At 37.0% G+C, this 24,155-nt stretch overlaps 1 protein-coding gene across 6 annotated transcripts in view; it reads right to left on the bottom strand.

The window, feature by feature from the left end:
* The window catches only part of KIF13A (kinesin family member 13A), a 105,398-nt gene that overhangs the window by 29,825 nt on the left and 51,418 nt on the right, over window positions 1-24,155 (bottom strand). For 5 of the 6 annotated variants that reach the window (XM_085051782.1, XM_085051783.1, XM_085051784.1 and 2 more), the window contains exons 5-16: window positions 21,095-21,187; window positions 20,405-20,585; window positions 19,258-19,345; window positions 17,858-17,992; window positions 17,239-17,351; window positions 12,422-12,533; window positions 11,772-11,984; window positions 9,822-9,932; window positions 8,504-8,638; window positions 6,684-6,814; window positions 4,851-4,937; window positions 4,573-4,739 (exon numbers count right to left, since the gene is read on the bottom strand). In XM_085051782.1, the coding sequence (XP_084907908.1) occupies window positions 4,573-4,739; window positions 4,851-4,937; window positions 6,684-6,814; window positions 8,504-8,638; window positions 9,822-9,932; window positions 11,772-11,984; window positions 12,422-12,533; window positions 17,239-17,351; window positions 17,858-17,992; window positions 19,258-19,345; window positions 20,405-20,585; window positions 21,095-21,187 (1,566 nt within the window). Of the gene's footprint in view, window positions 1-3,359; window positions 3,483-4,572; window positions 4,740-4,850; window positions 4,938-6,683; window positions 6,815-8,503; window positions 8,639-9,821; window positions 9,933-11,771; window positions 11,985-12,421; window positions 12,534-17,238; window positions 17,352-17,857; window positions 17,993-19,257; window positions 19,346-20,404; window positions 20,586-21,094; window positions 21,188-24,155 lie in introns of all 6 variants that reach the window. The other variant, XM_085051781.1, reaches the window with a different exon arrangement.

Here is a 24,155-nt window from a genome sequence, read left to right as displayed (position 1 = left end):
CTGAGGCAGACAAAATATGTCCTGGGGGAACTTGTGCATTTAGCTTTACAAACTACATTTCATCTTGGTATCAACACAGAACAAATATCTGTTTGGATATTCCATCCTGAAAAAACCACTTGTGTCAATCAGCTACAGATAAATCTGAAGTGCATTCAAATTAGTGAAACATTACTCAGTCTGTTCCTGGGGTTAGGTCCAATGCCAGCCTGTGCCTCTGAAAGAGCCATTTAATAGAGTAAGCTCTATGTACTGCCAGTATATATACCTGGTTCATGCACACATCTCTGAAAGCTCAAATACAGCGAAAAAAGTGGTTTGCAAGAGGACCAGTCTAGAGGATTGAGTGACAGCACACTACCTAACATTGCTGACTCTGTACACCACAAGAGGAAGGGAGAGGAGTTCCAAAGTTGGAGTGGCGAACTGGTAGGGGAAGCAATACTGCAGCTCTAGGACATGCCAGGCTTTTCAAATGCAAAAAACTTCAGCTCTAAAATAATTGTGATAATTTGTGATACCTCTTCCATTTCATCAATATACTGAAGGAAGAAAAAGAGAAAAAAGAGCTGCTGCAACTTTTAAGGATGCCACTCTGTCACAAAGGAGGGACAAAAATAAACCTAGATTTAATTACATTGTCCCACTTTGGAACTAGAGACATGCCATTCAAAAAAAAACCCACAAAAACCACATCTGCATGATTTAGTTATAAACCATCTTCCCTTTGCTTTTTGCAAACACTACTGCAAGTTGCTTCTGTGGCCCTTATCCATGGAAGAAATCACTAGCTTCACACCAAGGCATCATAAATACCACCACAAGGGTAAGTAAAAAGCACAAAGTTAAAAATCAGTCAGTATAAATAGCAATCAAATGGCAAACTACTGATGCATAAAAGTATCTTAAAATAACCAGAAATATTACTTTTTAGTACATCACATTCTCAGAAAGAAGTTAGCTATTATTAGCTTTTAAACAGACAGTGCAACAAAAACCCCTGACTAAACCAAGCTTTAAAATCCTGGACTACAAACCAAGTTATTAATGTTCATCTGTACCATAATTATCCTCCTAACTCCTCCAGATAACCAGAACTACCTTAAAATACACAGGCTTTGCTGCATAATCCACAAACGAGTTTAGTTATACATAAGAATGCTTGAGAAACGCAGGTATTACACAGATGACACAGAAGAGACATGGAAGAAATTAAAATCTCTCCATTGTGTTTGCAAACACAGGAAATGAATCTAAGGCTGACTCATTAGAATGAGTCTTTCCTAAACTGCTCAAAGAACAGTTATGAGTTCAAGGAGCAGATTTCTTTAATAAAAGTGATCTTTTCAGCCACCTAGATTTACAGGATCACAACCAACACAGGATCAAATTACACCATGATAAATATTTGGAACAAGACACAAGGACCTAGTATAAAACTTTCCAACTGTAACATAATCCTGTACTGCTTGAGAAAAAAAGAAAAGGTGGGTTATCCTTGTATAGTAATGCAAAAGGTAAATTCACAGTTCTAGAAAACTTTTGATTTAACTTTTGAAAGAGTTTACAAACAAAACCCTAAGCCTGTCATAGGAAAAAAAGCAAAATATGGTGTGAGTTATAAACTATCTAGGTAAAATTTGAAGAATTAAACAGTCAAGTTTTTTTACAATTCAAAATAACTACAATAGTGTTTAAATTAAACACCATGTTCTACAATTCTGGATTCCTCATGAAAAGTCAAATAAATTAAGGAAGATTCTACCCAGTGCCTGATAAATACACAGCAAATTCCATACAGTGTTAAAAGTTCTGAGTCCCAATCCTTTACATATTAATGTGACCAGAGTTCAGTGGCCCTGAAAAAAAATATTCCTATGCAGTTAATCTCCTGCAACATCATAAACTACTAACACTGAATATAAAGACGAATTTTCTTCACAGCATGTATTACCTTGTTACAATGTCACTTAATTCACATCTGAAATTTGTTAATCCAATCACACTGGTGCTGAATAAATTCCCTAAGATTTCTTGCAAGTATATTTTTCTAAGCAAGCTAGAAGACAGTTATGACTTGGGCTGCTTTGCTAAGTTTTATCAAAATCCCCTCCCTGAGCTATAACAGTTTTGTTTGCTAAAATGAGAAGCTGCCTAACCTAATCACATTATTTACTTAACCACTGCACAGTATACAAGAATAAAGTAAACTTCTTTAATGCATTCTGTGTTTGAACAGTGTCACAAATTAGCAGTACAAAGCTGATCTGACAGAATCCCACAAAGAAAGTTAGCATGCTGAAGGAAGGAAAAAATCTGGATGTTTGCTTTACAGCAGTTTTCAAAGTTACACATTTTCCTCAGAGATTCTTTGGAGCCAGATGGAGTCTGTGACACTGTTGTACTGGTTACATGCCATAAAAACAAATGTGTTTGCACTCTGGAGAAGCCAGGCTATTTATTTAAAGAGGATTATAATTCTCAAACAAATCTGGGGGGAGGGGGGAGCCCAGAAACCAAAACAAAGGAAAACCAAACCCTCTTCCTTTGGACTGTATCTATACAAGCCTATAAAAAAATTATCTAATCAAATTCTTAAAATACCTCTTCATTCCCCCCTTAGGACTTCTCCAGAAAATATGTATAATAGAATTAACAGCCTTCAGTCATTTAATTAGTTCTTCTTCCTTACGCATATTTCTTTTTCATTTCAAGGAAGAATAAATAAATGGTACTGTAACAAAGCTGCTTTACTTCTTACACAACAAACTGGAAGCCTGTCAGAAAAAGGTACTTTAGCTACACCACTGAGAAAGTGCTGCTAGGTTCTATTTATCTCACTTCAAATCAAAAGACCAGGCTATGATCCTCAAAATTACTTGTTTTGTCAGCATTTTATTATCATTTGCTACTTCAGTTTAGTTAAGCAACACCTAAGTGGGATTGAGCAGAAGCAGCAGAAATTGGGATATGACACTTCTGAAACAGTGTGATGTGTATGGCTGCAAACATTTGCTCTGCAGTAGGGAAGAAAGAGCTTTAAGGAACAGCAAGGTTGGTACTGCTCATGACCAAGACACAGAAAGCAACCAACCAGAACAAAAACTGGCCTGGACCACAATCAGAAAAGCTTGCTGAACTAAAATGTAAAGACACTTGGAATGCTGCAAAGAATCATTTCAATCAGCTGGATAGCAACACATGAAAACCAAAAAATGTGACCCCCTGTTCAAAGAACACTGACTCGTAGACTGATCCACTTCAGTCAAATCTCCAGTTAGTAACAAGCAGATCAAGCATCAATTAATCCTTTCAGACTTTTCCAGCAGCCTCATGCATGAGCCAATTGAGTTCAAAACCTTTGTCCCAGTTTTGGCACAGATATGGGATGGTTTGAGGCCTTAAAACGGGCAACAGAATCTTCACGAGGGATGACAACACTGAAGACCACCAGGATGGCAGATTCATCTGAAATTCATCTCCTGGTATGAGTGAACCATAATGAGAATATTTCTGTTATCAAACAGCAATTTCATATCAATTTACGTGACCTGACTCTGTAACTCACACAAGCAATCTCATTAAAAATGAAAGTTTTAAAAAAACTGCAAAGTATTGCCGTATCAAACATATGAAACCATCATGCTGTAGTCAATGGCAAAACAGACAAAGTAAAAGAATAAGAGGAGATTAAAAGTAGATGCTGTATTTCAGCTTGCAAACCACAGCAAACAATGGAAATACTGTGAAGATATGAAGAAATGAGAACAGAAAGCAATGAAACACCATCTATTGTGTCTTCTTGGTCAGGGACAAAACCCCAAAGTATTTTTCTCTCAGATTTTGTGCATTAAAACACCTGCACAAAGCATTCAGTAGTATAGCAAGTTTTTAAGCATTTCTTCATGCTCTATTGTATCATATGAACTATGACCTCCCTTCTGGAAATAATGAAAAAGCCATATCACTTTATATACACCATAGCATTATTTTAACTATATCTTACTGTGTTGTTCCAAAAAAGCATCACAATTTAACAAAGATGAAATGAAATATTGAGAGTGATCAAGTGTTGAAAACAAGCTGATATTTGCCTATTGGTTTCTTATTTCAATGTTTTTCTAATAAGATTAAAATGGCATCAGTAATATTTGATACAAAAAGAAGGATGAAACTGAGCCATATATGGTGCACCCCTTTTTTCCGCAGTAACTTGCAAAACCAAGAACTTAGTAAACTTGAATGACAATTTGACAGACATATGGTTAGGACTCAGCTCCACTGTAAAGGAGAGCAGAGGTGCAGACAAAATTGTGTGTCAGGGCACAATCCAACTACTAATTTGTGTGTGTATTTATACCTAGGTGCACATATTTTTTTCACATATATATAGTTATATATGTTTCAAATACATATGCACACACTTAACATTGTTTCCGTAAAATATCTCATCCTGAAAATCTTCCAAAGGTCCCTGGAACAAGTGCACTTCTTGTTTTACCCAGAAATTGAGTTTCAGGGTGAATTTGTTGGAAAAACCAAAAGAATATTTTTATCTGGCAGCTGCCTTACCATTACTATTCAGTGTCTTCATAATCACTTCCATTTGTGCAAACTCATAGTTGTAGTCTGGTTCTGAAGAAGCCTCACTAGCTGCATCCAGATCATGCTCTCCTAAAGAAGTTTCTTTCTCAAGGTCTTTCAGCCAATCTCGACGTTTCCTCTTTGGTAAATTGATTCTGAGTAAAAATGGAAATTCAGTTTATAAAAAAAAGTTTACGTGGAACAATGGAAGGGAAAAAAAAATAGGCTGAATGTAAAGCGGGTGAAATATAAACATCAACTATTACCTAAAAAAGTGGTTGTTTCCCCATAATATTCTATCTCCATGCCATAACTGAGTGACAGAACATACCAGTGCACCATTTACACAGGATCTGAAAGAACAAAATACAACTCCAGTGAAATCCTGAAAATAAAAGATGCAAGAGCTGCAGTTTCTCCCATCTACTGACAGTCATTTGTATCATATAGTAACAAACCCACTAGGTTCTCATGAAGGGATCAATGGGAAAGTTACTGGTCTGATTTCTATTATCATAGTAGCACCTTTACCCTCTGCCTTTGGCTGGTACAGCTCTCCAGTAAACATACAGACAAGGTTGACTCTGGTTGCAAAGCTTTCTTTAAATGCCTGCTTCTCAAACTGGGTCATTGCCTGTTTCTTATAAACAGTCTAAACTTGAATGCATGCAAATCCTACTGATAGAGCTCTCCAAAATACAACTTAGTCAACACTGAGTTGTAAAACATGCTGTTAACATATTCAGCATTCAAGCATAAGAAAAGATTCTTAGATCCAAGTTTTATTCTTTCAACAAATGGAGTCTCTATTATTAACAAGGGTCTATTTTCGTGAACATCTGGTATACTGCTGTATTTCTTTGTAGGTTTCTTTGTATTTAAGTTTCAATCACAAAATGGGAAAAATTGAGCTGTTGAACTTTTGCATGTGTGAGTCATAAAGCAGAGCATTTTATCTGAAAGGGGAAAAAACTTCAGTAAAATGAAAAAAGCCTTTTCAGATGCAGTGTTCTCATTTCAGCTGTCTCTCTCACGTAAGTCAACACAAACATGTAAGTATTTAATTTTAAATCAGATCTTTATTTAACTTTTTTCAGTGAAATTCTGATGTCTAAATTTCTGTTGATACTATTATCTTAAGAACAGTTACTTAAGCATTGCAGATCAGGCATGAGTAAAACAAAGTATGTTTTTTCCACTGACACATGCCCTTGTTCCTGCCAGTCAAAATGACTGATTTCCAGTACCGTAACTCTATCACCATAAGCCTGAATCCCATCTGTTTGAAATTTTGTACTGTAGGATACAGAAGAAAAATACAAATGCATTTTACTAAAGGAAGAATGAACGAAATTGGATATTTTTAATGTGTTTCTCAAACTTCAGTTTTTTATTCTGATACTAATCTGTACATTATTTAGATACTCAAATTTCAGACAAGCAGTATGACTATTAACTAGGACAAAGGTACTGCTTATCACATGCCATTGGAGATCAAATGACAAAGACATTTACAATTCCACCCAAGGAGCCACAGTGTCCCTGGAATGAAAAGTAATTAAAAAACAGAAGTAGAACAAAAGGTGAAGTGTGACTTTACACTGCATATTAACTAGACACTACAGTAATTAAGAATTTAGAGAAGAATTCAGATCTTTAAAGCAGCTCTTTCTCACAAAATATTGAACTTTACAACAGGAATTACTTACAAGGCACCATTTATTCTCTCCTATCAAGACACAGGCTACTATCCCATCACACAGGCCAGGACAGCCAGCAGCATCTCAGGGATCTCGTTACTACCTAAGACACAGACATGCAACGGCCCCTCACTACTACCAAATATCTTCTTTAGAGGGCTTATTCCAAGCCAAACCACTGATAGCCTGCTGCCCTGCAGAGCGGGTGGGTGCTTACTTGTGTGGGGAAATCTTAATATTAATTGCTGAATTTCACCTTAGGTCAACTGCATTGAATCTACTCATTGATCAGAAAGTAAGATACTTCTGTCTGTGTAAAATAAAAATGCATTAAAGTCATCTTCTATCAAAGAAAAGCAAATTTGCATTTCAATGGAAAGTGCTGCTGATGTTCCTTACCTTGCATTTTCTTTTGGTGTGAGTGTAACTTCTCCATCTAAAGCAATATCAATCTCACAGTGTTCTGGTTGGATTCCTATACCAAAGAGCTGTATATCCTGAGAAGTATCTGCACCAACTCTTGTGTGATCCTAGAAAACAAGCTGTTACTAAGAGACAGGCAAATTACCACTGTTGACATTGATGCCTTAAATTGCTAGAAAAAATTTTAGACGCAGACACATGGTATGGGAAAGGGGTTTTACCTTGGTTTAATAGGATCCCAGATGTGCACTGACGAACAAGCAAGCCCCAAAAACAAGCCCCGACAATATCCCCCGTATACTATTTATGGACAGCCTAGATTAGAGTACCTATCTAAAAGTCTCCAATAAGAAGTCTAACAAATGAAGTAATTGCCCCCTTATTAAAATTGCCCCCCGCAAAGGATTGCTACTTAGTTTACAAAAAACATGTCTCAGTGATGGGGGCCCTCTTCAAGGCTGTGCATCACGCTTTTGAGATTGTGGGTATGTTTTGTCTTTCCCAGAGGATTCTGAGCAGGGCAAGGGGTACTAGGGTGATAGAATGTAGGGTTAAGATACAGGGAGTAAAAAGTACAGGAACAGGGAAAGGTAAAAAGTTATATGTAAAGGATATATATAAAGAGAGTATAAAAGTAAAATAAAAAATACAAAAACCCATCAGGCATCAACATAACTAAGAAAATATTAGTGAAGTGCTGAGACAGCACAGTTTGTGTGTCTGTCAACTAGAAATGGTGCCACAGCAGATCTGAAGACTGTAACAGTCACACACAAACTGTTGTTCTGCCATGAACTTCATCTTCATACAGTTTTAGCTAGAGCAAAATAAAGCAGTTAACATACAAGTTCTGATTTAAAAATACTCTCATATCTACGCCTGCATACATACATTAAACACAAAAACCAGAAGAAAAACAGCCATGTCATATGGGCATAATTAAGAGAACAGCATGGATAGTTAAACAAGGTGCAGAGTTCCATGCTTTCCAGAAAACAGCTAAACATCAACTCAACTAAACATACATACTATTCTCGACATAATTCCAAGTCATATTTTATGTTCTGCTGAAATAGTTAATTTTATTTCTGTTTGAGAGATTGTGTTTTATTTGCTGCTGTTCAAATACAGAAGCCCTCCTTCAGCTACTAAAGCAGAAGAGCAGCTATAAAAATAGACAGAACAGTCTTTAATATATTATTGACAAGCAGCTCACATTTCCCTACAAACTTACTAGGTTTGTATTTGACACTACTTCACTCTGACATGGGAAATGCTAAACAGAATGGTATGAAAGCTAGCAACACTGGGAAAACACATTTCTGCAAGTTTTTAACAGTGCTTTTCTTAACTCCCTCTCTCATAACCTTTCCTGTCATTGAAGACTATGTTACTCTTACTGTTTACAACTAAACATCATCTCTTTATTATTTACTCTTTGCATATTTAAAGCAATCCTCAGCTCCGTAAAAAGAAACATCTAAAATGAAGCTCTTGCTTCAAGTTCAGGCCAGAAGGCGACTCTATGCACTTCTTGCCTGGAAAAGCTAGAGTTGATCTCAAGACTGGCAGACACTGAGCATTTCTCCCACTGTTGGCAATCAGAAGATCAATTAGGAAAACAGTGAAGCTGAACTGCAAACAGAAAACAAAAGCCTAAACAGTAGGAGGAAGCCTATCCTATTTTGCTGCAGCTAGTCTTAAAAATCTACATCCCCTCTGAGTAACAAATTAGAGCCAGAAATTCAAAACAAGTGTCCTTCCATTCTATGTAAACATCCTTTTGACATCCTTACCTTTAAATAGTAAACCAAAAGCTCATTGAGCGCAGGGTCTGCATTCAGGTTCACCAGATAACACTTGTCATCCCCAACCTTGATACCTGAAGACTCAAGGGAGATTCCCATGCTCTCCAGCTGCCTTTGCCTCTCCTGCAAGCACAAAAACAGTTTAATCTTGCCTGCTGCAATATACATGGACAAGCACAGAGCAGCTAAAGCTGAAGATGCACATGCTGAGTATGCATTCTATATATCACCACCGGACACTGGTAAAGTACTACAGCGTCAGTACACTTTATTTTTACACAACAACCATAAAAAGTTAGACGTAATCCTCAAACACCTGCCACTCCAAAGCGGAGTTTATTTAAGCATTTAAATAAGATTTAAATTTATTAGACTTACCTACATGGCTCTATTGAGTTTATTAAACCTACTTGTAAGTAACACAACGTGGCTTTGACTCGTTATGTTAGTAAAAAGCAAATCTCAGTTCCAATTACTTCAAAGATAATCATAGTCATAGATGACTTAGAAAATAGCATGCCACAGTTTAGGCTTATTCTTTTACAGTTTTATTATTAATTCAGCTAAAGCACTTACTTGATCATGTGCCCTTTTTTTTGCTACAATTTGGATGTTGTGGTTTTTTGTTTGGCTGGTTAGGTTTGGGTTTTCCCCTTGCCTTTTTTTTTTTCCTAATTTATTTAACAGTGGTTGCACCAAAACATGCTTCTGGAACATGAGGACTAGAAAGGGAAACCAACAACATTTATTCTTCAAGCTATGGATGGAGAAAATGATGGAATCCAGAAGGGCTGTTGTAGTTGTTATCATTATTAAAATTGATAATAATAATAACAATAATAGTGATGATGATAACAATAACTTTTAAAAAACAACAGTAATGACTACATGTACACATTTTCCTTTTCTAAAGGCAAAAGCAACAAATACCACCCACAATTAAGATGCTTTTGTAACTCTGCACTTTCTTAGTCACTTCAAGGGAAACACATCCAGGATCCCACTGCGGTCTTACAAATAAATGAGCTGCCCAAACATATTTTGATGCTTTATTTTAAAATCAAATATTAGCTTTTATCAATGATATCATGACACAGCTATATCTATGCTAATAAAATACAGACTTTTAAAAAACCCCAACAAACAAACAAACCACCCCAAACCAGAAACAAGGGGAAAAGACAAAAATTCAGAGACATTTTAAATAGCTGGTGGGTAAAACAGCACAGTCCGCTAAAGCTCATGAAGATCAGCTGACTAATACTATGTGAGTATCTGGGTTTCTTCCTAAAAATTTCTGAAGTACCTGCGCAATTGCTTCTGTTTTTCTTAGTTTTTCTTCCCAGGTGACTGTTAGCTCTTTTATTAGTTTCTCCGACTCTTCCAATTTTTCTTTCAGTTCTGGTGCCTTCATGGCCTAAAACGTAGAAATTAGCAAAAACCCTCAGCTTCTCTTACCACTGCAACATCTGCTTGCACAAGGAAACTAAACACAGCAATATAATACCAAATGCAACAAGTATAGATTTCTACTGTGTCCCCAGTTTTTCATGGCAGAAGTTGAAGAAATAGGTCACTCGCAAAGGAAGAGGACAGAAACAACCTCTAATGGATCCAGATCTGAAGCAGCTGAAGATTGACATAGCTCCAGAGACTAATGGAAAGAAGAAAAATCTCTGACCCTGGCCACTCAAACTTCTCTGTCTGTCTAAAAATATGTATTTAAAAACTTAAGTCCTGGCCGTCTGACGTTCAAGTGCAAAGTCTTTCTTCCAACAGTAGTTTCAAACACAAATTCCTCTAAACATTTAACCTTCTATTCTATCTTGGCTATTTTGTAAGTGCTCCTAGAGTTGCATTAAGACTTTCAGACTGACCCTGCTGATTACCTTTGAAGGAAGGCATGTTCTGGAGCTAACATAGGCTTCCCATTTCACAACAGGAAGCAAAGCAAAGGGCTTGAATGTGTCCAGTGCCAAGTAACAACTGAACAAGCTGCCTTATAACCCTATGTAACTGTTTTTAACAGAAGGTAGAAGAGAAAGCACTTAACAAAATAATTAGCAAGCCTTTGGACACCTTCCTACTGATTGTGTTCAGCTACAGCCTGCCAACATAATTAACAATATGCTACAGTAATATTTTCCGAATTAAAATAAGGGCTTAGAATAGGTTTTTATTTATGAAAAAAGTGAATGGGTCCTTTTCCTCAAAGCAGATTTTCCCATTTCAGTCTATAAGGAAGTGTTCATGTAAGTAACACTATTCCTTAAATGAAGATGAATCTTAAACACCACACAAATGACATAACACAGTTCAGTTTTTTTTCCACCAGTATTTTGTGTCTTGCCTGAAAAGATCAAAAATATTTTCCTATCTGTTAAGTGCCTAATTTGTCCAGATATCCTGGATACCAAATAAACTATCCTACCTGGATACTTGATTCTTCAATTAGAAGTATAAATTGAAGATAAGGATCAATCATGCAGTGTCAACTATTTAAGGCAGTGAAGCAAATTTTTGATGGTTTTCAGTGTTACGTTTTTGACAATTTTTAATAGGTTTTCACAAATGTCAAAGAAAAATGTTCCCTAAAGTTTGTCATCCAAGATTTATGACTTTTCACATTTGTCCATTTAACATTACAAACAGTCCACCAATGCAAAAAAAAAAATTCTGCTAATAAGTGAGGCTACACAATGAAGGTGTAATCTAGCCCTTATCTTTGCTGCATCTATTATTGCTTAGCCTGAAGTTCCTCAAGAACTGAAAAGGGTCACCATCAGTACAATGTTACTTAAAAGTGATTGAAAATATGTGGCTAGCACAGGTCTTTCCCATGAGAACTTTCTCCTGTGTGTTACAAACAGAGATAAAGTTTGGATGTTATCAAAACAGTGTCTCGAGATTTGGACAGTTCAGGCCTGGCCAATCAGGCCTAGGGGGAGGTTTCTGACTGACCAATCTGGGTGACCTCTGAAAAGTCTATATTTTGAATCAAAATAATAAAGCTCTCTTTTCTTGCCACACTGAGAATCCGGGTCTTTTCCTCTGCTAGCGGCTCAACAGCGACATCAATAAGCATACATCATGTTGGATTCAGGAAAAAACATTAATTATTTTTTTCAAAAAAGAAAGAAAAAAGAACAGGTGCAAGACTCTTCCTTTCCACATTTTGTAAGAAAGCTAGTCTTCCACACAGAATGTGACATTTCCTTAGGAAACACATTTTACACGGTACTGTGAATAATGTTACCTCAGCTTGTGAGAGCTGTTCTTTCAGCTTTTCAACTTCTTCACGTAATTCTCTGATAACCCTAGCATTTGGATCTTCATTCACCACTGCATGATTAACTATCCTTTTGGCTCTGTCTGCATATCTCAGGGTTGAGAGTGTTTCTTCGTAGTTGTCTGCTGCTGGGCTAATTGTGGCTATCATGGCAGTTTGGCTGTTTCCTCCCAAGTTGTCCTGTAGTGCAGCCACAGAAAGTTCAAGAGTTAAAAATTCTTCTGAGACTATATAGGGTCTTTACAAAGAGACTTAAAATACTTAATAAAGGCACTGAAAGTACCATTTGGGCACTGAAAGTACTATTTAGGTACTGAAACATACTCTGGATATAAACTGATCTGTACGTTCCATGAACAATTCTAGCCACTTCTACCACCTTTGATTCCATTACAACTGAAAACAGTCATAGAATTAACACGAGATAGAGAATTATACAGAATTAACACGAGATACACTTAGCTGTCTATATTACTTAGAATAACATAGCTACAAGAGTTTTTTCACTAATTTTTTAAAAAAAATATAAGTCCAGGTACACACAAGCATACTACAATGATCCTATAAACAAGTAAACTGACATCTTGTGAACATTGTGAACAGAAAATATAAATTACCTTGAGAAGCCAAGTGAGTACAGAGTCTCTGTAAGGCACAAACTTGTTTTTCCCCTTCCCTGCTGCTTGGTCAGCAAGTGATGATATAACCAAGCCCAGCGTTGAAAGTGATCTACAAATGCAAAACAGCAGAACAGCTTTACCACATATTTCAAATGCAGATTTAATAAAACACAGAAAAGGGACTGCTCTGCAGAACTTCACAGCCGATTTTTAAAATATCATAGAATAATTTAAGTTGGAAATGACCACGAGTGATCAGCTAGCCCATTGCCCTGCTCCAAACAAGGCTTCTATTTTTTTTCTTATTTCTTTCAACTTATTTCTTTAAAGTTATATATTTGGAAGAAAAAAATTGGTATTGACAGTGTTTCATCTCAGTTGGTATTAAGACCATATTTCAGAAAGATTATGTTGAAATATTTAGAATAGTTTGAAAAGTGTAAAATAGACTGCTTCAGTATAAGAAGAATCACTGTCCTTGATTAGACATCTACCTTTCCTCAGAAGATAAAAATCCTTCTGATTTGGCCAGGGTCTCATGAGTGTTACAAGTCAGTGCTGGCAGCACAGCAAGAACTCCTGTCTCTGGGAGCAATGCTTCAAGAATGCTAAACCAAATGCCAACTGGAATGGAACAATTCTCCAGCCATAAGGAGGCATCCTCAGAACAAATCCAGCAAGGGCCCAGGAGAACTTGTCTGCCTGGTGAACCAGTGACCAGGCAGCCATCACAAAGCCATAGAAGACTGCTGATCAGAAGAGACAGATTAGGAGGTCCCTTGACAAATGAGTTGTGTTATAATTGAGTAGAGCCTCAGCAGCTTCTTCTGGGGGGCACAGACCAAACCATCTCCCAGTTACAAAAGTGCTGCACAAGTGTGAAAGAGAAAAGCCCCCAAATGGCTTAGCAGACAGCTGCATCCCAAGCAACACTTTAGAATTGCGAAGAAAACACAATTCAAGCCAACTCATTCATTTTGGTACATGTACAACTTCTACCAACAGGGGTAACTGTGTCAGCAATCCATGCAAAGCATATGTGTGCTATATTATGCAATTCTTACACAACCCTGTGTAAATTTTAAGTGACATCAGGGCTCTTGGGGTGAGTATGTTTAAGATAATAAGCTTGTTGAGAAGCCTGAGAACATTAAACAGATGCCTAAAGGGTTTTAAAACAGATATTGCTGAAGCCCAAGACAATTCTGGGTCTGTCACACTCATGCTCAAATATCCAGCTACTATCTATAAGTACCAAGAAAAAAGCTTCAGCAGCATCTTAATTAGATAGTCAAATAAATCTTTAATTGTACTGTTCCACTCCACTCTCTTGTGTTTTCTTTGAAAAGAATGATACTATTTTGGTTTATAGGCAGCATTGGCACACTATTTATAACAGAGCCTCAGTGTTGCTTGAAACTGCCACGGGTTTAGAAATAACACTTAGAAAATGACAAAAATGTTGCAGAAGAGTATTTCAAGGAAGATATCCAAGGGTACATTAACAAGAACCATTACATGAGCCACAAAAGGTGTCCCATGCTGCGTATAAAGACAGCATAGACCTGGGAGCAAAATTCAAAGAAATTTAAGGAGAGGCTAGGACTGCTTTCCTCTGATTCCTCTTTTCCTCTTTAAATGAGGGGAAATGTGAAAACCAAAGCCAAACCCTGAGGGAGGGAGAAGAAATGGACAGTCAGAAGGGAAGTAGGAAGAACAGAGATTCAAAAAGGCCTGTGATTGAAAACTATTTCCCAGCTGGGCTGCAACACCAATTTGAGTCATGGGCACTGCATTTTAATGAACAGGAAATTATAAGCTACAGTTTATTAACATAGGATTAAAAATGTGTTAATATTACTGCTCCTTATAAATACTGATCTTATTTTAAGAGTAACTGTTAACATCTGCAATAAAAGCCAAATTGGAATCATTTATGTAGTTTGCCTGAGATTTCATAATACAAAGCTGTTTAAAGACTTTAAGGGAAGCAGCAAAAGAAATGACTGCCCAACAAAATAATTACAGGACTCACTGGCTGCTTTGCTTCATGCTGAATGATGCATCAAAGATCTGTCATTACTCTGATCCTATCTCACGGTACTTATATAATGAATCAACCAGAAGGCCTAAGCCCACAGCACACAGCAGCCTGAGTCAGTCCTGAAAAAGCAGAGTGGACTTGCTGCAAGATTACAGGAAAGTGCCATTTCTGCACACTGTCTGTTCTCCTTGTCCCTGTTGCTCAGGCACAACCAGGCTGTCCTTGCTAGTGGGCAATGGGAAGCTTGCACACTCCCACCATGGGCCTGAGCCAGCAGCATTTGCAACGAAGTGGCACTTCCCATCACAGGCAAACAACTCTGTCCCTAAGTGACACCTATTCAAGCTACTTCTGTACAACTTACAAGCTAGCTCTTCAATAAGCAGAACCTACTTTTCTATTAATTATCTCTAAATACTAAAACCCTCCATCAAATCAGCTCGGAGCGAGTCCTGCCCCAACCCATTCCTTGCCCCTGCCTACACCTTCTTTTTGCATTCTAAAGTTAAAATGACAACAGCTATGATTTTACTAATCAGAGGTAAAATTGCAGACTGCTCAAAGAAAGTATTTTTTTGGTAGCCACTAATTGACAGATTGTTTATTCTGCTTACTCCTACTACTGTTTCTAGAAGTTCCTTGACTACACCACAAAGAGTTGTTAAGCAACTCCTTTTCTGCACTGGGTATGGGAACTAGCACATCCTGGGGAGGAACAAGCACATCCAGCTTTCCTATGAGGTATGGCAAGTCTCCCAAAAACCTCCTTTACCAAGGTAATTCTACATCAATCTGAGAAAAAAAACCATAAGTCATCTCTATTACTCTTAATTCATGAAGTAAGTCTCTCTTACTTGATGAAAATGTTGACACACAATGACACAACTCTCAGTTTTTCAGTAAGCAGACCCCTTTGCAACATATTGTCCCCAAGACAGGAAAGAATGTTTTCAACAGGAAAAGCTGTGGGACCAAGGCAGTATCTACCACAGCTCTGTCCAGTTTTCATCACAAACAAATGGTACAGACACTAAAACAGGCACATTATTTCCACATTCTTCTTCACAGCAATAAAACATAAAGCAAGCATCAAGTTTACTCGCCAGCAGCTCCATTTTTTATCTCATCAAACGTAACATGTGCTACCAATACAGGTTACTGGGTTTTTGAATGAAAGAACTACAATAAAAAAAGGAACTGACATAGTAAGGTACCCGGTTTAAATAAACTGTATCACTCCAGAAAAAATTATTACCTTTCCCTAATGAGTAAATTGCATTGCACCGTAAAGAAGATTGTACAAAATGTTCTCTGAAGAACGAGTCTGATTAAACATGTACATTAATTTTGAGGCTTAGAAAAAGTCAGACTTCATTAAAGCATCAACAGCAAAACTCTAACAGAAGACACCAAGCACAGCACTAAGACGTCTTTCACCTCTCAGTTCCAAAAGAGATTGCAAATAGAGAATGTTAAATAAATAGACTAAGTAATACAGATTTATATCATATAAAATTTAATTGAATAGAAAATGTAAACCTGTCCAGTTTTTTTTTTTTTAATACCTTTTAAAGAAATGTTTGGTGCTTTTATTTGATGTTCTGTATTGTCAAAGAGGTTCAGCATGGGAAAAACAACCCTTTCCTACTGCATTGATACCACACAAGTTTAACACTGAATAAATACCCTAAAAGGAAAAGAAGGGAAAAAAAAAGTCTTCCTGTATCTATAGTTATATTTGCAATTTGTTGATACTGTTGGGAGAGTTGACATTTGAATTCATTCCCAAAAATTAGAAAGGAACATTTAATTTCACCTTTGTTTATGCAAAATACAAATACAGTTTCTAGTAAAACCAATCTGAATTTAACTAGGAACCTGTGGGGTAAGGTTACAGTATCTGCCATTAGGCAAAGACAGCCACATCATTTTGTTCCCTAAGAACTATGCCAATGTGGCTACCAATATGTCGCACTAAACACAAAGTAGATTAGAAACTAAGCTAGAAAGGGCAAGCATGTTCAAACTCAACAAGAGGTAAATTCAAATCACTGTAAGTACGCACGCTGCTCATACACACATTCACACATTATGCTATCATTGTTAACTTAAAATACCAAAACATTTTGTCACATTTTAAAGTAAACTGAAAAAGCAGTAGCTTTTAATGTAACAGTTACTCTTTCTTTCCCAGAATATTAATATGTTTAAGACAGCAGTAATAGTGTGCTAAATTCTTGCTTTTGGACAGTAACACAGTAATTATGGCTAAAAACATGCTTTGAAACTTGTCATTGCTTGAGCACAAATGCCCAAAGCAATGCTAAACCAACACAGCTTCATTCTGATCAGATTTTCTTAAACCGTGCATTATACTCTTACATATTTTAATTCATGTTGGAACAAAGCCATTCAATTCTGCAACTTTGCATTCTTCCTTGAGCAGATGATGAGACAAACACATGAGCCTGGGGACAGGGTGTATAAATGAATCACAAAAGGTATATGCTTAATTAAAGAGCACTGCTGTCACTTTTTCCAGATAAAATTCATACAGTCTTCATCTGAGTCAAGTATGAATCAGGGTCCTATGCCCATGTCAAGGAAACACATGCTGCTGAGCACAGAGTAGCTGAAAAAGCCGTATTGAATTGCTTCTGATGAAGCTCATTTGAGCTGACTTGTGACAAGCAAACCATGAGGAGGCCAGGGAATCAACTGTGATTCCTTCATGATTAGGCTTTGCAACCTGTGTACACTGCTGTCTTACTTGTTTATGTTGCTGCCTTCCTTCAGGCGCTCTCCTGCAGCTCCCGTTTTGGATACTCTCTCACTCCCAGCCAAGTCCACCAGACTGACCTTGCTGACCTTCTCTCCAGAATTCTGTACAGAAAGGACATGGGAGAACAACAGCTAAGAAACACTGGCATGAAGCACCAACACGCCTGACACTGGCACCATGATACACTGTTCTTCATAACAATGTGGGTTAAAGAATAAAATTCAAGGCATGAGTGAAGAAGGAATTGTCAGAGGTCTTAAAGCTCTTCAAAAGTCACCTGTGTATTTTATAGTAAAGGCCTGAAGCAATAAGGAACAAGAATCAGCCATGTGGCAACATCAATCACTTTATGGCAGAGTAGGCCATTAAAACATGTCAACTCCAGCAACAATTAAAACCTATGAAGGTTTCATGGTGCCAATATAATCTTAAAAAGTGATCCAACTGTTTGCTTTATCTGCTTCCTCATTCTTCCAGTGTTCTCTGTGTAGTGGTTACTGGACCCCATGGCATCAAATCACAGCTAAACAAGATGATGTACGTGGAAGAGGAAGGAGGAAGAAGAATCCACCACAACCCCAATAAATTAATCAACAGAAATACATACACCAGACTGCAGGTCATAGAGTGTCTGAGTCACTATAATATTGAACACAGCATGAGAACGGCTGCTTTCTTCATTCATGTTGGTTGCAGCAACTGTTCGTGACTTGTTTCCCTCTGACATCAGTGACTCAATATCCTAGAGCAAAAAGAGTAAAAAGTGATGCTAGGATAAAAGCAAAGTACTGTGCTTACTGAACAAAATCCCCATCTAGATGGAAGGGTGTGTACATGTGGGAGAGAGGAAGGGAAGGTAGAAGTAATGAGAAAATTTTTTGCACATTTTGAGATATATTGGTACAGAGGGCATGTAAGTCCACAGAACAATGTTAAATCATATCTCTGTTTTAAGTGCTGCACTGAAAAGCCCAGCAACTACAGCCAATGCACCTTCTCCTTATCTGCTGGAAATATGTTTTCAACATTCACATTACAAATCATATTGTTTAATGCCAGGAATCAGGCCAGCACAGACTAACTTACACAAGAGAACATAGGGCATCTCTTTACTGAACTGCACTAATGATATCTTCACTTAATTGGCTCAAAAAGTTACCTCACTTGAGCCTATACCTTCCCACATGTGTAAAACAAAGACGACGATGCAGAGCCTGATATATCTGCCTGCTGAGTCTTCCAAAACAGTTTCAGAAGTCATCAGCTAAAAACTAAGCATGAACAACACTTTCTAGAATTTGCACAAAGGAGGTGTGCTTTCAAAGTGAGCAATTCACCATAAAAACTGCAAAAGCAGTTTTTAGAACTGTATAATATGCACAGATGCTTCAGAAAAACAAAAAAAAGGCAAAACATAGCACTACATAAAGAATTAACATTTTTTAAAAAACGCTTTCAAATCAGATTTCCAAATCAGTTTCCTGATAAAAATGAAGTCCTACACAATTTGTAATGCTGCACTGCTTTAATTATTCCATTGTGCCTATAGTAGTCCATTGGCTTCCACGATACGGATTTATTTGAATGTGTTTTGGTAAATCAGGTGGGCTTGGATGCTGTTGTGATTTAAGTTATGAATTACCATACACACCTATGTAAAACAGAAGGCAGCACTCAACAACAAGATCAAAGAAATTCATGCTGGACAACCAATATCCTTACTTCAGAATCCTTATATTTCCTGTGTCAAGCAAACATTGTGTTCATGGCATATATTATGTACAGTGAAAACTGCAAATTATTGAAATACCAGTACAAAGGGCAAACCCAGTGCTTCCACATGAAATAAATATTCCTGAAGAATTTGGGAAGATCTTTGCAATTGCCAGAGACTATAATCACTCAACAACCAAGTCATCTGGATAGACATTAGTTTACACTTTCTAAGATTCCTACTGCTTGTGAACATAGGTGTTATTTATAAACTTGTCCCTGGTTCAGATTTACCTCAAAGTTTGTTACAGCCAGCTGAGACAGGCCATCGACATATGGACCCAACACCTTGTGCTCTCGAACCTTAAGGGACTGTCGACTCCTACGGAATAAAGTATACCTTATGGGCAATCTACTAATTATCACAGATACAAAAAAAATTTTTGTCATATTAAATAAGTACCTTTTATGTAGCAGAAGTCAATTTATGTCCTTTTTAATTGCAACAGGAAGAAGAAAGTATTCCAGAATTTGTGACTCAAACAATAAAGACTCAAACCAATCTAACCAGTTTTGATCTATATACATAAATTATTTTTAATGCATACTCTCACCCCAATATTTTTGCCTGGAAAAAAACCTGAAATGCCTTAACTGGCAGAAAAAAAAGAAAGGAAACTGAATATCCTCACCCCAGCAATTTGCTAAAGCTTCAATTCTTCATGCATTTTCTACACTTTACTGACAAATACCAAGTAAATATCAAATCTATCTTTTTAACTAAGTTACATTCAGCAAGTTATGTTGTATGCAAGGACAACACAGTACAACACTTGCATACAACACGTTCTGCAGTTATGTTCAAGAATTAAAATATAAACCACATATATCAATGCTCAGCTGAAAAAATCCTATCAAACTACCTCCTGTATACACATATCCAAGCCAGAGCACCTAACCACTATTTCTGTGTAGACAAAACAAAAGAAAGAATGCCCAAGTATATTCTGAGGTACCACCCTTCCACATTTAAAAAGTTCAACGTCTAAACCATAAAGGACCAAGCTGTAAATAAGCTTCAAATTTCTTCCAGCTGCTGAAAATTCCTACACAAATACTTCCTGGATCATACAGCAAAAATACCCCAGAATTTACTTGTATGTGGTCTTGCCTTCTGGTAGGGAAGTACTTCATACAGTATTTGTTTGCATCAGTAGGATGGTATCCTAATGTTTAAATTGATCACACCAGTTACTATTTAATACACATGCTGCAGAGGAATATTCTCTTCTTTCGGGTGTTTAGTATCTAATCCTCTCTAAAGAAGTCATATAAACATATGTTCTGAAAAAACCTTCTCAGGGACTTCCAAAACCAATTCCTATTTTTAGAGTTTTAGACAAAAATACAGAAGGCTGTGGGGGAAAGTGAAGCTACTCACCCTTTTGGGTCAAGCAGATCTCTGACTTTCTCATTGTAGATTTCCATATAGGACACTTCAATTTTAAAAGTATGAGATTCATTTTCTTCCACAGAGATTCTCTGAAATAAAGCACAACAGAGCCGTGGGATCAGACCCAGCTGCTCTGCATTGCCCATCATTGAAAAGGATTTTCCTGAACCTAAAAGAAAAAAAGGAGAAGAAAATGTTTTAGAACATAATTCCCGAATTACTCATTTGTTCAAGAAGCACATGTTAATTCTCTTTTTATTGCTCCAGGACCATGTATCAGAACAAAATGACCTGCTATTCCAGGCAGATAGCTTATTCTTTGGACAAGGTAGAGGTAAACAAAAAGAGAAATTATCCTGAAGGTTTCTTTCAGCAGTGACATTACTTGGGACGCCTTGGAACACACTTAAACACTAGAAACTGAATGAGCCTTCAGTAGGAACTACTCCTTTCAGGCTTTGAAAGAGGCCCCAACAGGCAGCAACCAGGATCATAATGACAGAGCTGCTTTTAAGGAATTTACTTGTCACTGGTTGTGCTAAATGTATATGTACATTTAGCACAACCAGTGACAAGTAAATATAATAAAACTTTGAAACATTATCTACCTTAATATTTATGTTTTGCTGTTCTCACTTCCCATGTGCACAAAGTGTTTTTCCCCTTTAGGGAACTCACCTGTCTGTCCATAGGCAAAAATACAAGCGTTATATCCCTGAAAGGCCTTTTCAAGAATTCCTTCTCCAAGGCACTTGAACACCACTTCTTGACCTAGAAAATAATTGGTTTTGTTTATTTTAGATTGTAGAACATACCGAAAATGACTGAAAACAAGAATAAAAAAGGTTTGCACATTATTTGTTGAGAGCACGGATGAATGAACATATGACTAATGCAACTGAGTGACAAAGATCAAAACTGTTGCTACTCTTGTTTAAACATACTGCTGATTATCTTGTAAAGTGAGCAATTCTTCAGAAGGTGTCATATAAGTTGAATGCTTAGAAAATGACACAAATGTCTGAATTTTTTATTATTTAAGTGTAGTTTTTGCAATTAATATGCATTATTTAATCACAAACTATACCCGAAAGAGTACCATAAGAGAATTTTAATGAAACCCATTGGTGAACTGGGACATTAGGGGCACAAAGGAATACAAGTAGTTGCTCTCTTGGGAACTGGCCTCAAGTTTCACCATAAGCTGCTACGATTTACCCTGTGGCAAGGTGATGCTGGAACCAAGATAAAAGCATTCCAATGACATTCAGGGAGAAAATGCATATTAGGATGCTGTGAGACTTCAACAGAGCTGTTTCAGGATATATTCTGCCAAATCCATAACTTGAAACATCAGCTGCAGAATTTCATAGTCTGAAAGCTGTCTCCCTGAGCTAGGCAGATTTTAGATGCACTTCAGTCTTTCAGATGTAGAAGCTGAAAACAGTCATAGTTTGGTTGGTTTTGTTTGTTTCTTTTTTAATAGGAAAGCCCAGAATTCACACACCACAAAGAAGGTCAAATGTGTTGTCTGCTCAGACAATTACAGCAGTTGTGTGTACACCCAAAACAAGAAGAGCTGAGCTAAGGGCAGTATTTGTTCACCTTCTGGTGTACGGTTTTAAACTTACATTCACTGCCTAGTGACTTTCTGAACAGCTGTGATCAGCTGCCTCTCTCATCCTTGTATGGGAGTTTAAGCAATTGCCAGTTACAAGAAATTCTTTCTTACTGTAGATGCAATAGTGACTTCTGTAGTCTCAAAATGGAGTATACTGGCTTAAAAAAAAAAAAAAAAAAAAAAACTAACTATACAATTATTTATGAGAACATCTACATTCCGTAGCCCAGAAAATTCCTTCAGAACCACCTCTGGAATGACTACAAAATGTTTTAGAGGCATCTAAATAGGACAAGAAAGTTCATTTTTTTTCTTTTCTTTTCCTTTCATTATAAGTTAATTTCTTTTCTCCTGTAAAGAAAAAACTAGTGCAGCAATGCACTATCAAACTGTCTCGGTGTATCTTTCTAGCTGAATTTCTAAAATTCCAAAGTGTCACTGGACTTGGATTTACACAGTTCAGGAATGCTGAATACAGGAAGTGAAACCTATGGAGTAACTCTCCTTCACCATGCACATTCAGTCACTTCTCATTCAACTAGAGGTCATTTGGTCATTTTGTAATATCTATGCTGAGAGAGCACTATTCTCTATTCAACCTGGAAATAGAGAATGTTCAACTACTGATGAATGAAGTATATCAGCAGAAGATTTTACTAAGAATATAGAATAGACAAAAATTTGCTTTCTAACCAGTTCCTGAGGTAGCCACTCACTGTCTTTATGAGTAAGAAGACTAAATCAAGCAAAGACTGAAGCTGAGTATAAATATGATAAGGAAAAAAAGTATATATACATTACACAGTGATTCTGAGTGGAGGATAAACCCATTTGTCAGAAGAGGAAAAAACTTTTATTACCCACTTCTGCCAAGCAATAAACCAGTTACCTCCTCCATGTTTCTTATGGGAAAAAAAAAAAACAAACAAATACCAAAGTGTTTTAAAACTGTGTTTGGTCATAATAACCATAAGATGACCTGCAGATTCTTTACTGCTAAATAGCAGGGAAGGAATCCACTTTAAATCTCACTGGCAAAGCTGGATTTATTTTTTAGGAGATACTTAATTTTCAAACTACCATCACAAACAGAAAATCAATCAGACACTGATATATAACTCTAAAATGATATTTTTATTACATATTTTAAGAGCTCAGCAATACCTACATAGACAAATGGGTCATTAAAGAGTGCTGTTTACAGTAACCAACCATGATCAAATGATCATGGGATGAAATAAGATTTGGTTTTAAGTGCACTCTCAGAAAAGAACACAAAATGCTGAACTTCAATTATGGATATTTTATTAATTTGCAAATACAGGGCACTGAGGCTAACAGTATGTAATCCATTATATTCTGCTATTTTTCATTAGGAAACCTCACTGCTTCCCCCATGAATTTTATTAGTGGGTCTGCAAACTGATTGCAAACTCTGTATTATACAGAATTATGTCCATATGCACTTACAGTCAAAAGAAATAATGCAGATCCAGTGTCAACACTGCTGCATTTCTGTTTTGCTAAATAAACCTATACTGCCTGCAATTCATACCTTTTCTTATTTACAGAACTCCTCTTCCCCAAAACCTAGCATTTAAAGAGGTATGCAGGGATTTTAACTCGATTATAACTTAATTATCAGCAAAAGGGAGAAGTAAGAAAAAAATTTACTTAACATATTTTCCCTACACTAACCCTTACTGTATTTAAGATGGGAATTCCCAATCTTCCAGCCGGCTAAGGCAATATAGCATCTTACAGACGCAGCTAAAGGCCAGAAACATCCATCCCCTCTCCCACCTTCTGCTCAGAACACAGGCAAGCTGGGGACAGCATGCCCAGGACTGCCAGGGAGCCCAGGGCACGCAAATGAGCAAAACAGGCCAGAATCTGGCCATCCTTTTGAGGAAAGGGAAGCAAAGTCTGGTGAAATTTTCTTGCAGACCAGGAACAGTTTCAATGTTAAGTCAAAAATACAAATACACAAGACACTTGTGTGTGCTGAAATCCACAACTCACTATCTCTCACAAGGGTAGAAAGGTAGAGTTCTTTAAGCCAATTGCCTGGTTTGCTTCCTTTCAAAAAGGGAAGTGCTGCAGTCAGCACACATATTT

This window comes from Lichenostomus cassidix, chromosome 2 (assembly GCF_008360975.1).
Source record: "Lichenostomus cassidix isolate B80296 chromosome 2, HeHo_3.0, whole genome shotgun sequence".
Classification (NCBI taxonomy): Eukaryota; Metazoa; Chordata; class Aves; order Passeriformes; family Meliphagidae; genus Lichenostomus; species Lichenostomus cassidix.
This window is presented reverse-complemented; position numbering and strand designations above follow the sequence as displayed.